The sequence below is a fragment of the Dromaius novaehollandiae genome, chromosome Z, assembly GCF_036370855.1.
Source record: "Dromaius novaehollandiae isolate bDroNov1 chromosome Z, bDroNov1.hap1, whole genome shotgun sequence".
Taxonomy (NCBI): Eukaryota; Metazoa; Chordata; class Aves; order Casuariiformes; family Dromaiidae; genus Dromaius; species Dromaius novaehollandiae.
In genome coordinates, this window is record NC_088132.1 from 76,556,559 (window position 1) to 76,570,755 (window position 14,197).

Sequence of the window (14,197 nt, forward strand, 5' to 3'; positions counted from 1 at the left end):
GGGCAAAATGTCGGCGCGGAGCTGAATTGAAGGAACAGGAGTGTGAAGAGAGACAGCAAGAGTTGGGAAAACAGGTCTGTAGCAGGAGAGGGTGACTATGGAAAACAACTCATGAGCACATGTAGACTGAGAAGGAAATTATAGGAAGCTCGTGTGTGAGTCTGGAGAAGAGACTGGGGAAGAGATCAGACCCTGAAGACAGATCTGAGCCTGTGGTCCATGTGCCCATGTCTAGACCTGCAAGATTTACCTGGGGAGGAAGCTAGGGAAGTGAAGATGAGGAGCAGGGCTTGGATTCAATCCCAGCCAGCAAGAGCCCAGGTATGGCACTTGGAAAGCAAACACATGGGCCAGGGCTGGAAAACTGAGCCTGGGGAGCAAGCAGCTTGCCCAGCAATCAGAACGAGGTCTCTTGCCTGGTAGCACAGAGCAGTGTCACTGGGCCTGATTGCAGCTCAGCTGTTTTTTTGAATTAGGAAGCTGCTGCCAGGACTCCTGTCCCTGGATCGGAGTAGGGGAGAAGACAGGGGAATGACACACCTATTGTGCAACTCCTTTTATGAATAAACTTGTAAAATCTAATTCTACCAGCACCTCTCTGGCCTTTTTCAATGAGCCGGTCAGTAACAAATGATCATTTAACAGCACAAAGCAGCCGTTATATGAGAGAACAGATTGAAGCTAATACAACACACATTCCCCTTCAAACAAGAACCCAACATTCCTTCTTCATTTTTTTCCCCATCTGCAAACACTGTCAGTAAAGCTGAGTAAATATATAAATAATTAAACAAACAAATACTTTCCCTGCTGCCCCCAGGCCTTTGAAACCGAGACTTAGTTGGATTTCAGGCAATCAAACAGCATCACGTTCACACACTCACACTGCACACACGCTTCCTCTCCACCTTTGACAGAATATCATTGACTTGAGTGCACTGTGATGATTTCAGAGAGACTTGGGGTTAGATAATCGACTATACACGCACAAGTACACACTTGCACATTCTGGCTTCTCCATTTATGGTATAAAAACCGTAAGCACAGATCAGATGTAAACACAAAAAACGCATACATTGCTATTGATGGACCAACTAAAACTATAAATGAAATAAAACATGGGAGCTTGTTTCATTTGTTTGTCAGTGGCCAGTTCTTTAGTGTGCAAGATAACCTGAAAACACCCTTTTAAATGAAAAAATTTCTAAACGAATTTTGTTTTGGTTGAATACTAGAGGCCACTGGAATCTTGTTTATTCCCCCAAATAAGCAGCTTCTTGGGCAGCAGCCTATTTTGCTCTGCCAAAGTCAGGGGCGTTCACATCTGTACTTAAGGATTCATACGGTGTCTAGTGTCTGTGAGGCTGGCTCAGAGTCTAGCTATTGACTCCGCAGAGTATTGGGTCAGTCCTCAGCAAATGGACAATAGCTACTGGCTCCATGTACCCATACTAAGGGCAGAACTGCACCTGTCTAGAGAGAACTTGCTCTTTTTACTGACTCAGTGAGGGCAGATACCTTCATCTTGATCCAAATCGCATTGCAAACCAATAGGTTTGGATCATGCCCTTAGAGAAGAAATGTGGGATGCAGCCCTTCACCAAATCCTTGAGCCTTGCAGCTCCCTCAGTTGCCATAACAATGCAGAGTACGTATGTGATTCACTAAAAGAAAAAAAAAAAAAAAAAAACAAGATTCTGAATCAGTGAATGATGATATTCCTGTAGACAGAGAAATTACAAAGGCTGAATCCTACTCACGCAAAGAAAACTGGCAAAATTGCCATCAACCCTTTCATGGCAGAGCAGGGCCAAATGTGTATTTAAAAATAAAATGAGCAAGGCTAGTTTTCGACCTCCCCACCATGTTTTCCTGATCTGCACTGAAAAGTGCTCCGATGTAACTCACTTGTCACCACAGATGCACAAAATCCTTTCCTGAAAGAAAATAAATGTCAAATTTATGCTGTTAACGCCTCCCTCCTAAAAAAATTTGACCAGCCTAATATTGCAGATGAGGAAATGAAAGATCAATAGCTCACTGGAGCCAGTGGGAATCTTTCCATTGATTCAACAGGTTTCGGATCAGGCCTGAAGGCACTGAGCTTAAGTGACTCCATCAGAGTGTGTTGGTGAGTAATTATCCAAGCTGTGATTAGGACCCAGGCATCCTGGTTCCTTCGCTGCCCGTCCTCACCCACTAGATAATACCCTTCCTTTGAATGAAACTGCAGGCACAGAAAGCAATTTAAAGGGGACAGCTCTGAGGTGTATTAGCCACTAGCAAATAATCTGGAAGGAAAAGCAATGCTGGGTTTTTTTTTTTTTTTGGTTTAATTTGGTATTAACATTTATTATCCCAATAGAAGGATGTAAAGCCTACCACCATTGTTATCCCCTGCAAGATCTTTATGTGCAGAATTAACTTCCAGGGTACCTATAGGTTGGCATGCGTTTTTTTGTTTGTTTGTTTTTGTTCTCTGTCAATGACTGAACTTGGAGTTAAATAATTTGTAAGACACTTTTTTTTCTTTGGTATCAAAATCAGCTGAGTCTAGATTCTTGCAAATAAATATTCAGCAATGGTATGCTTTTAAAGACTTTGCCAAAGATTTTTGTTGATTGTCTTGTCTACTCCTCCTGTGCTCCCACTTTTCTCATTTATTGCCAGTATCTTGAATGAGATTTCTTTTTCTTAAAAGAAAAAAAAAATCCATCATCCAAAAGAGAGGGAAAAAAGAAAAACAAAGCAAAAGAATGACCACTCTCCCTTCAAATATACAAAACACAACAAAACCCGCAGAATAGCATAACTGAGTAACAATATATCTTTATAGAAGAGGGTGAAAAATTGCATCTCCATCCATGTATTATTGAAGGCAGAATACAATCAAATAAATCGCTTTTAAAAGCAATTAAATGCTCACAAAAGAAAAACACTTGCTCTGTAAACTGAGAGAAGGAATAATGAAATGCAAACCATCTCGAAGCTACCGTATGGCAACTGGAATGAAACACTTCAGGCTGAATGGTATAACGGAAGGAGTGAACTAGCAAACCTAGATAAGGCAGCCTATTGCTGAAGAGGGAGTAGTTAGGAGAGTCTGAAGCGAGCAGGTCTGTGTGTCTAGATTTATGTGGGTAACAACCTTAAGGCAGTCACATTGCATATTATCGGTAGTTCCTGTCTCAACAAGCGATATCTTGCAGGATTGTCCCTTACTTAGAGCCCAATCCAAACCTGCTGCAGGCAAGGCAGATTTTTCCTAAAGACTTCAGCTGACTTTGTAAAGGTCTCTAGCCACTTCGCAAAGTCCTTTCCCATCAATTATAGACTATATGTATCATAGAATATACTTTACTTCTACTTTCTTTTCCCCCCATTTCTTAAATGCTGCTAAAAGTAGGAAAAAATAAAATAAATAAAGCATTTTCATTGCATTTCTGTGTTGAAAAGGAGTCTCTTAGAAAGATGATCCCTGGGATCAATCCTATCCTGACAAGGGCTGAACTGGTCGACCAAAATGACTCTTTCGTTTCTCCAGGCCTCTTGCTTCTCTGCATTCGCCAGGCAAAGACCTGATCCTACAGAACGAGATATCCCATTTCTGACTCAGTCAGGTGAAATAACAGGCAAAGAACAGAGCGCTGCCTGTAAGAGGCAATAAAACTGAGTTTTCTCTGGGTTAGCTTTCAAAGAGTTGCAAGCCAGTTCAATCTACTCAGCTAAGGTATTTCTCTCTCTCTCTTTCATGCACCATTTCAAAGAAGTGCATCTTTACCTTATTATATTATTAGAATCAATCAATATTATTAATATTACATGTGGGCAATTCTGTAAATTCTTCGTAGTTCTCCTCCCTGCCTGTTAACAGCAGGTACATTATACAGTCCCTGGTTAGATTGGTCAACCAGGCTATCGATAGTCTTAATAAGCAATATCTATATTGTGACCTTTGCTCACAGAACTGAATCTCTCCTATAGGGCTGTCAGATTCCTTAAAGAAGTATTGATAAGCTCATTACTGTATTGCTACATATAATTTTAGGTGTGATTTTCATTCACCCTCAAGCATCTAGTAACCTAATACTTTTTTTCTTCCTAAAGCATTGGCCCTTTTACAATTGATCAAATAGTGAATTAGAGCATTATAGAGAGGAAACATAATCAGGGGATTTCTACAAGCACACTGTGATATATCTTTTGATCTTCTGACAACCTTCATCCCTCTGGATCCTAGGAAGGAAGCACTGTTTTATAGGGATATTTATTATTAGGCTGATGCTGCTTTATACATCTACCTGCAAGAAGCTACCGAATCTGACAAAGACATTTGTGTGTGTTTGCAGTGAGTGATGCATATTATGTGATGCGAATCTATCCTTAGGGACTGAAAAGGAGAGGAACTGTGCGCAAATGTAAGCCTGCCCTTTCTATACATGCGTGCATACACAGTCCCTGTGTATTAGATACATAGGCATTTGAATTAGAAACAGGACAAATATGCAGTCGGATCTCATCAGACCAACTCTGTTTGCAAAGCTCCATTTTTATTCTGTTTGAAGAAGCTTCATGTCCAGAGTTGTCTACTCCAGCGCACTAGGAAGTCAGCCGGGTTGTCTCTAAAATATTTCGGAGAGTCAGACACAATGTACAAACAAACCAGACATGGATTAATTAAGTGTGACGGTATCATTAAATTAGTATAATGAATAAACAGCTACGTATTTTATTTTACTCTGCATAAAATAATTCCAGGAATAGCCTGCAAGTCACCTGTCACTTTCATGCAAGAATATGATCTCTGTACAGCCTTTTAGAAAGGAACTATTTAGAGACATATTTGAGCCTGTATGTATCTATGTCTCTACAGAATGCATGCTTTCATTAATAGGCATGTATAGTAAATGAATGCATGTGCATGTGTGTGTGATAGAAAAACATGACAGACACACTTGTATTTCTCTCCATATGTACCTTTCAGATAGAAGTTCATTCTCGACTGCAGCTTTCATGCAAGCTATGTCTCATGTTTTCCAAATTCAAATAAGGAAGTTACAGATCTCAGTAATGGAGCGGGGAAAGGATAGCCTGTAATACAAACACTGTCTGTACTGCACCTTGGTCTATCAAACTGTAAACAAGTTTCTGGTAGCAAAATACTCTGACAGACTTAACAGTGAAGGCCCCTCTCGCTGGCAACTACATGTCCCTGGAGGCATTAGCGTTGCCAACAAAGCCATCTATGAAATAGTTAATATTAAACAATGACTGTCCATGTTCAACAAAGGAGGGAGAAATAAACAGATAAGGGTGAGGTAGATCGAAATCTGCATGCCTCATTTGCTGAGCTGTCGGATATTTCTAATGCTTCTGAAGGGTTTGTTACTAAGAACCTGTTAAGTATCTTTAAACCTTTGATCTGTAGCCAGTCTTAACAAAGGTGACAATTAATTAAAGGAGAGTGCATTGCAATAAAGTTACATCGTGGTCAGTTTATATATACTGTCCAAAGCTGGTTCACAGAAGTCACTGTCAATTAAAGTCCTGTTGGAGTCCAGTTCATTATCAATTTTCCCCCCTTGCCTTGATCAATATTTTTGGCTGCTTCTGCTTGACAAACTTAACACAATGTCTATATCTATATGTCTTGCCATTCATTTACATGGAATAGATGGCCGTATATGATTTATTTTTAGCTACTATGTATGGTCAGGCACTTTATTTGAGAGGTTTAGAGCTCCCATCCATCTTTATTTTAAGGCGCGACAATACTAAGCCTTCTCTTCCTTCGAGGGGATGTCAGTTGGATATAATGAATGCACATTAAAAGCTGCGTTCACCTGTGTGTGCATTCAGGCTGTGGCTCACGGTGACAAAAGCAAACAAATGCAATATCTGTGGTGACATCCTGACTCCAGCCCCCACCAAGCGATGCAGCACAGAGCGTGCAGACAGTGATTCAATAGATCCTGCGATCCCCAGAATGCCATGATGCATCTCAAGGAGTTATGCAGAGAGAGAGAGAGGTCCCTATAATATATACCCCAGCTCAGCCAGTGAAGCGAGGGTGGAAGAGAAGCTATAACTTTCACTCGCCATGGTTATTATTTTTCCCTCTTTCCGCTGCAGATTTTAATACATAAGGGTCAGTCCGCCATGACAAGTCCCGGCAACAGTCATACAGGCATCGGTGAAGCAGTTAAGTGAGTGAGAAATGTGGTAGGGGCCTGACTTTTGTTCGTTCCTCCGCTTTAAGTTTTAGTTTCTCTTACTGAAAGAAGGCTAAGTTAAGGGACAAGTCAGCAAGTACAGAAGCTGATAGCATCAACTGAAAGTGTTGTGCTCTGCTATGTAAATCTACAATCCGGAATTTTAAAGGAAGTGTGAAACACTGTGTAAGCGCAGGTCTGCGTCAGGATTTCCAAATATGAACCCGTTGAAGTGATGGCAAAACTCTCACGGACTTCTGCCCAGAAATCAGGCAGCGGGCCTTCATTTCCTAAGGAAGAAAGAGGCTGGGATTAATGAAACACTAGCCTATTTGTTAAGGCCGAGATTCAACTTAGCTCACTTAACACCTCACCTGTTAGTGCAAACTCTTACAGGGCACAAACCTGACAGCACTCAGTGGACAGGTCATATTGAGCTCTACAGCCTCCTGCTGTTATGGAATATTATTGTAAGGCTATAGCCAACACCTACATGAATCTTTGGATGTCTGATGTTTTTCTGCTCTATTTTAAATGCACTTAACTGGCCCAACAGCCTAGATCATCTCCCCCACTTTTGCTTCTTTGGAACCATTACCGCCTGTCGCATAAACCCGCCTCGGTTCACACTTGATTGACGGGAGGGACGGTAACAGCTCCTTTAGTGTCGTTATGGTCTGTCGGGTCAGTGCGGCTGGCATGCATGCGCACAGGGTATGCATGATAAAAAACACCCTGACGTCTTGCTGAAAAATGTGGCTGCGTATTTTCAGATCTTAAGGCTAGAGGAGGCCTTCCTTGGTCCTCTAGCCCCTTCTGCTCCTTGCTTTTTACACCATGCATAGCAAGTCCAATGTCCTTTCTCCTTGATGGATGCAATCCTCTCTTCTGTTGAACTCAAGACACTTTCCGCAATCTCACTCTCTACCCAGGCAAAATTTGCAGTTACTCTCTGACAACTTCAAAAAACTATTCCATCAGCTGCCTGGCTTTTATTATACTATGCAATTTGAATCTTCTGCTAAAGAACATCCTGTCTGTGGTACTGGCCACTGGCAGATGCCAGATACAGAACCAGGTGAACCGTGCTTTTCATCCAAGTTGTAAAGGATCCTTGATTTTCCCCCCCCTATTTTAGTGCTGACATTCCTGTTCTCTTCTGGCTGAATACAGAAAAAATAAAAATAAAACAAACAAACAAAAATATCCAGACTCTCCTGTGTTTTAGTTGTTATTCTTCAGAAATTAGTAAATTCCTGCTCTACCCTCTAATTAAAACCCTGTTTTGACCAGGTAAATACTATGAGACTTGGTTGTTGTCACTATTTTTTTTTTCTGAAGAAGAGAGTTCTTTAAAAAAGCATCTTTTTTCTTCCCATAAAATGGCCAGTATATGTAGATATTGATGGGCAGGAACAGTCTTAATCTATAAATGTATAGGAAATATAAATTTAAGATAGAGAAGGGTAAAAGAGGAAACAAAAGATCTAGTAACACAAACTTTTATTTTTTTTTCTTTCCTCTGCATTATGTAACTTTAAAACAAACACAGTCTTGTAGGGATGAGTAGTTGATATGGTAGTGGGGTTAGTTGGAGAACAGCTTTCAGCTGCGCGCAAAACTTGACAGCCAAGCAAGAGATCCCTAAAAATTGGAGTTTGTATTGGAAATGCTGACACAACCGTAAGATCAGCATCATAACTGGCTGCAGCTGCTTTTAGATACCAGAATCCATGTCCGGACCCCCTGAAAAAAGAGTTAACATATAGCTTCCTAATTTATGAAGCAATCTGGGCTATCCGTTTGACGTTATCAAATATACATAGACGCTCATCTGTACGGGAGATTATAAATGTACAGGGGGTTGGTTTCTCTCTCTCTCTCTCTCTCTCTCTCCCATCAAGATATTCAATTGCATTTTGATTGTTTTAAGGGGTTGTTCTTCAGACCTAAGGCATAAAGCCTCCTCTGTTTTATTCTAGTTTATTTGTGCATTTACCTCCCTAAAACTTGTTTGGTTTACTACCATACTAAATGCTGTATGTGTAGCTTTCAGCCAGGCAAGCCTTATGTTTCAATTATGGAGGAGTTTATTCAGCACCTGTATTGCGTTGTGCTTCTTTTCAACTAAATTTCCATTTCCCAAAGGCTATATGCATGAATATGTATACATCCCTCTTTTTCTGTATGTATACACACACACAAATCTATACATTTATACATATATACAAATATATCTTCTTAATTGAACGTTCATTGTCATTGCACCTCTGAATTTCTGAGATATCTAAAATCTTCATAATCATGCTTAGACTTAACAAGGATTTAATCTATCTATCATCTATCTTCGTAATCAAACAGAACAGAATATAATGAATGGAAGCTTTGCTTACCTACCCCCCAGGTGTCTTAAATTCCAGAATTATTTATACTTTTGAGAAGGTAAAGCAATAGAAGAGCTGGAGTATTCTTTTCGTACTGCATTTTTCTAGCTGCATTGACTGCTCATCGAGTGAGGCTTGGGTCAGATAGGTACACCGTCCTAACCACAGGACGGCTGTGGTGGATATTGTGGAGATTTTATGGGTTTTATGCATTTTTTCCCCCTAAATGAGGGTCGAAAGAACGTTGTCGCTTTCAGGTCTATGAAAAACTCTTGTTTTCCCACTGCACACTATCTCCACTCTTTAAGTGTACTCACCCGCGTGTGTTTCAGTAAATCTCAGTTAAGTGTGGAATGCTGATTTCTTCTGACTTCCTAAATAGAATATTATGGAGACCTGTGTGTTTTAAATTAAAATACATTCCAGGGCTTGGGTACAAGTATGCTTCGATAGAAAAGGCTGTTTAAACCTTTGGGGACAGTCCTATATTTAGATTACATTAATTCATAAATATTATACTAAATACCACTTAAATTGGCCTTAAATGACTTCAAAGATAATGCATTATAATATGGCTGTCCTGAGAGCACTAACCTTTATGTCTCCCAGTAACTCAGCCTTTAAGCATACTCCACTGCTAGATAAGAAGGGGGGAAGTTATGAATGAATGGCTTGCTAAATTGTTCAAGTGTGATTAGTTAACTCTGCGCGCGCGTGTGTGTGTGTGTAAGCGCGTGGGTGGGTCAGCTCAACCCTGGTAGATTCATACCCGCGGATCTCAGCACACAGCCTCTTCCCAACACTAAAACAAAGTACCACAGCGGGAGTGTGTTCCTGCCCCGTGTGGAGAGAAGCAAGGGCTGGGGATATATGTAACAGCTAAGCTCGTGCCACGAAAGCTTCTTTTCTCAGGGATCTGGCAATCCTTTCCCGCCTTCCCTCGCAGGCTGCTTCCCCCGCACCCCTTTCTCTCTTCGTGTGTCTGCAGAAGGATCGAGCTCCCCTGCCTCTTCCCTGGTATCTGGCCTGGTATCAGGAAGGGCTGCTGATGGCAGAACCTGGGACTTCACTCTCCCTTTTTGGTAGTTTCTTGGGAGGGGGGAATAATCATTTACTTTATCTTCAGGTTCTTAATTTTGTATTTCCGCCTGCTATACACAAGGATCACCATAGGATCTCTTCATAATATTTTGAAGCATATACATCCTGCACTCTCATTTCAATGGATTTACACCTGAAATCACTCCGATTGCTACATTTTTACTCTGAGCTAAATCTTCTTCTTTCCCTACCCCCAACACAAGCACACCTTCTTCCCCCCCCCACACCAGCTAGTTCTTCATACACTTAAATAAACTATTAACCAGTATTAACCCTTCAAGGTAAACCGCTGCCTCAGCCTCATTCCCTGGATTAGGAATGAAATTAACTGAGAATGATGGATCAATTAATGTATAAACATTATGCATCGGTTATGAAAAGCATCTTGGGGTTTCACGTTGCCATCCTACCCCCTTTGAGCCAAGTTGGACTATATTTATGCAATTCTTCAGCTATGCCTCCAAAGAAAAGCAAAAATAAGGAGATCTGAGAGAATACTATGCTTCACATGGCTGAATTTAGAGAAGGGAAAGGGAAAAAATGTATTAAAAATGAAAAGAAATGAAATAAAATAAAGCCAAACACAAACCTCATCCTTCAAAGCCCCATCATGCTTTTTGACTTAATAGTAATTAATCACTACTGGCAAGAAAGTAATTTTTTTCCAGGTAGCCAGAGGCACATTTTTATCAGGATTAGCTAATAAATCAGCGGCATCGCTAGAAAGGAGTTCAAACTCTTCTCGGATGTACTAAATAAAACCGATCTCTGAAACGCTGGCAACTCGGTGTCTGTTGAAGCTTCACTCAAACCCTCGCCTGCGATGTAACAATCATCATCATCATTTTTCCCTCCAAAGTCCAGAACTTCTAGGAGGTTAAAAATGACTATGTTTCTTTCAAGATGAACTCATGCAATTTGGTTTGATGAGGTGACAAGATTTCCCACCTGGCTTTTTTCCTAGGCTGCAGCTTTAAAACAGAGTGAAATGAAGGGAAATGAAGTTAGTATCTTGCTTAATTCAGGAATATGTGTTAAACACATCCAAGCAAGATAAATGATCCCCCTCTTTCTCTCTATCTGTCCCTCCCCCCATTCCTGAGTTTGTGTCTATGAATTCAGACATACGGTACGAGAGAAACTGAACTGCAAGAGGCAGAATCTCATCTATGAAATAGAAATTAAAGTTAGCGCATAGCTTGATTAATTGCAGGTTTAAAACAGAACAAAACAAAAGAATAAAATCTCATCAACAAAGCAAAATACCCCCCCCCACCAAGAAATCTCTTATCTAGATGTTAGCTCAGAGGTTTCCGCTACATCGTATTAAGGTGATTCTCTTCGGTGTAGCTTTTACTGTTGTTATTTTTATTTTAAGGAGACCTGAGATAATTTTTACAAACACATGCGCACACACAGAGGCTCAGTGGCTACTCTCACTATGCTTCATGTATTAGGCAGAACCTCCCAGGACCTCTCCTTTCTTGCACTTTTTACTATTATTTTTATTGTTATTATTAATAATTATTATAGTATGGATATCTTGTTTAAATGGTACACATCCGACCTTGATGTTGTTTCTAGGAAGCTAGTCTGAAAGGAAAGCGAGGTTCTGAAGGGTTACACTGATCATTACTAATACGAGACGGGTGTTTGGAGGGACCGGCAAAGAAGGAAGGAAGAAATACCCTATAACTTGGACTGAATCCCCAATCTCTGATCCCTAGATATTTTCTCTAGCCTGTGAGATATTGGTAGTTTGCACAGTCTGGTATTTTCATTCGCATTTCCTGAGGGTGGAAGAGAGGAGGGGAGTGAGTGGGAAGGGGGAAGAGATGCCTCCTAAACATGCCATTAAGTTTAAGATTTACAACTCGCCAAGGCAGCTGGAAAGCTGGGAAGCCAATAATGCCGTTCCCAGTGACTATCCCTGCCAGGAGTCCACCAGGCTGGAGTAGAGGCTGGTACTGAACCTCTCCGTTAACAGAGCAACTTCCACTCCCCCATAGCCCCCTGAAAAAACATATCTCCTCTTGAGCTAGATCTGCAGTCACATCCCACTCACTTCAAGGTCTAATTTTTCTTTTTATTATTATTTTTAAATACTACATTTTTAATGAAATAGATACAAAACTACATACACACACATTTACAGAACCTGAGTTAATAACATGTCTTGCTTCGCTCCCAGATCTCTCCTGCTCCTAAGTGGGGCTACCATGCAAATTACCTTCAACTTCCTCCCTGTGAGTCCTACTTTCCTACCTGGGGATCTGAGCATCTCCCCCCACTATATACACCCTCCCCCCCCACCTAAAACGTAGCATCCTCTATCTGAAATGTACCTTCGGAGAGTCTAACCAGGGAGAGGAGCGGGCAGAGTCAGAATGAGCGAGGCATCACACGGGGAGCACGTCTCCACTTCCTTGAAAGAAAACCCAAAAAGTTCCCAGGATGGACTTTGGGCACATTAAAGTAGCGCTTTGAATATATCTGTTTGGAGACTTCTCTCCCTCTGGAATTGAACTGCAACCCGTGCCTCCTGGCTCGCCCCCTCCAACACGCACACACTTTGCGATTTCATTCGCCCCCTGCCTCCCCCCGGCTTGAGATGGGCTTTTTTATTGTTGTTTATATCTCTGTTCCCACGCTGAACAAAAATAAAATTAAATAACCCCCCTGAGCAACTCACTCTCCTCCACTCCTGGCTTCGAAGTGGGCTAAAAATAAGAACCCTACTAACAACAGTAAAAAAAAAAATAAAAAGAAGAAGAAGAAGAAGAAGAAGAAAGCATTGGTGCCTAACACACAACAGTTGTAAAATAGGGGCTTCCCAGCTCCGCGCACATACACACACACACACACACACCCCTCGGTGGAAAATGTGCGGCTCCGAAAGATAAATAAAGAAATCCTCTTAATCTTTTTCAGCACCACAGTCTGTGGACAGCTGCCTGCCAGCCGAGCCTCCCTCTCTCTTTCGCCTGGACTCTCCGGCTTTTTCAAGTGGCTGCATCTCAGCAAAAAAAGCAGGGGAGGGAAAGAAATAAAAATACTAATAAAGAAATAAAACAGAGCTGACCCCCTTCTTTGCCCCTCTCTCTTTTCTTTCCAGGAGGGTCTATTATTTCTTTCCCTCTACCCCAGCAAGCTGCCTCCGCCCCCAGCCAGCTGAAAATGAAATAAAATGAAATGAAATCGAAAGAAAAGAGAGAAAGAGAGACCCAGAGAGGGAGGGAGAGCCTGCCTTCCTCTCCCGATCTCTCCCGGGAAAGTTCAGGAGGTAACTCACCTTTGTGCATGCCAGTGAACCTGTCCTTCAGCACCGTCAGTTCATAGATCTTCCCGAACTCCTCGAAGAGCGGTTTGAGGTCTTTCTCGTCCAGGTTACGGGGGATCTGCCCAATAAAGAGCTTAATGGCATCGTGGTCCTTCATTGGGATGGTGGATGGGTTTCCGGGACTATGGTTTAATCCGTTCATATGCCCGTTGGTGCTGGGGTTGCTGTGATTGCTACTCAGGCTGGTATTGTCTGGTTGTCCGTTTGCTAACGTGGCCATCTTTATATACATAGAGAAAATCTTCTTTCCTTTTTTTCCCCCTCTTCTTTTCTCTCTCCCTCCCTCTCTCTCTCTCTCTCCCTCTTTCACACACACACACACACACTCACACACACACACACTCCTCCCTCTCCGTCTCTCTCTCTCTCTGGGTCTGATCTGATTTTTTTTTTACATTGAAGATCTGTGTCCTTTCCGTTTAAACAGGCTGGATCGGTTCAAATTCCCAGCCAGACTAGGGGGTGGGGTGTGAGTGTGTGGATGTGTGTGTGTGCGGGGAAGGGAGGCTGGGGGTGGGGGATTGCTTTTGCCTCTACTCTGGCTAAACCCCCTCCTCCCGACCAACCACCCCCCTGTCTGTCTGCATGGGAGAAGCTTAATGGTATCTTCCAACACAGCCCCTGGCTATAAATAGCACTAGGCGCATGGCTCTTTGAGAGACAGTCAATTTCTATTGTGCCAAGTGAGCAAAGGGGAACGGTTGCGTTTTTAGGACCAATGATGATGATTTTTTTTCCTTTTCCTTTGCAAGCCCTCCGATCAATCGCTGTCGTTATAATTTCAGTGATCATCGGGAAAACTGCCTTTTATTTGAGAGGGGGAAAAAAAAACCCGAGGTGTTCTGACTTTTTCCTATTATGATGATGCCTGTTATTTATTATTTACGCTTATTATGATTTCTCAATTGATAATAAAAGCAGTTCAGATACGGACGAATCCTCGGGCTCAGAGGTTGCTTTTGCTGTTGTTGTGGTTGTGATGTTACAAGCTCTCTTTACTATATCTGTTCTTGTTGCATCTGAAAAAAATGCATGCTCTTTAAGCTTTTTTCTTTAATTATGCTGATGCTGATGACATCAAGCTAGGAAAGGCGCAAATTGTATTATTGTAGGTCTTTGGAGGGAGAGGAAAAAATCGAGATGACTGTTGTTAATTTTTA

General features: G+C 41.6%; 1 protein-coding gene across 8 annotated transcripts in view; it reads right to left on the minus strand.

The window, feature by feature from the left end:
* LOC135324700 (CUGBP Elav-like family member 4) overlaps positions 1-13,507 on the minus strand; it is a 717,486-nt gene extending 703,979 nt beyond the window's left edge. For all 8 annotated transcript variants that reach the window (XM_064501490.1, XM_064501486.1, XM_064501488.1 and 5 more), the window contains exon 1: positions 12,990-13,507. In XM_064501490.1, the coding sequence (XP_064357560.1) occupies positions 12,990-13,269 (280 nt within the window). In that variant the 5' untranslated portion in view covers positions 13,270-13,507. The remainder of the gene's footprint in view (positions 1-12,989) is intronic.
* Positions 13,508-14,197: the final 690 nt, after the last annotated feature.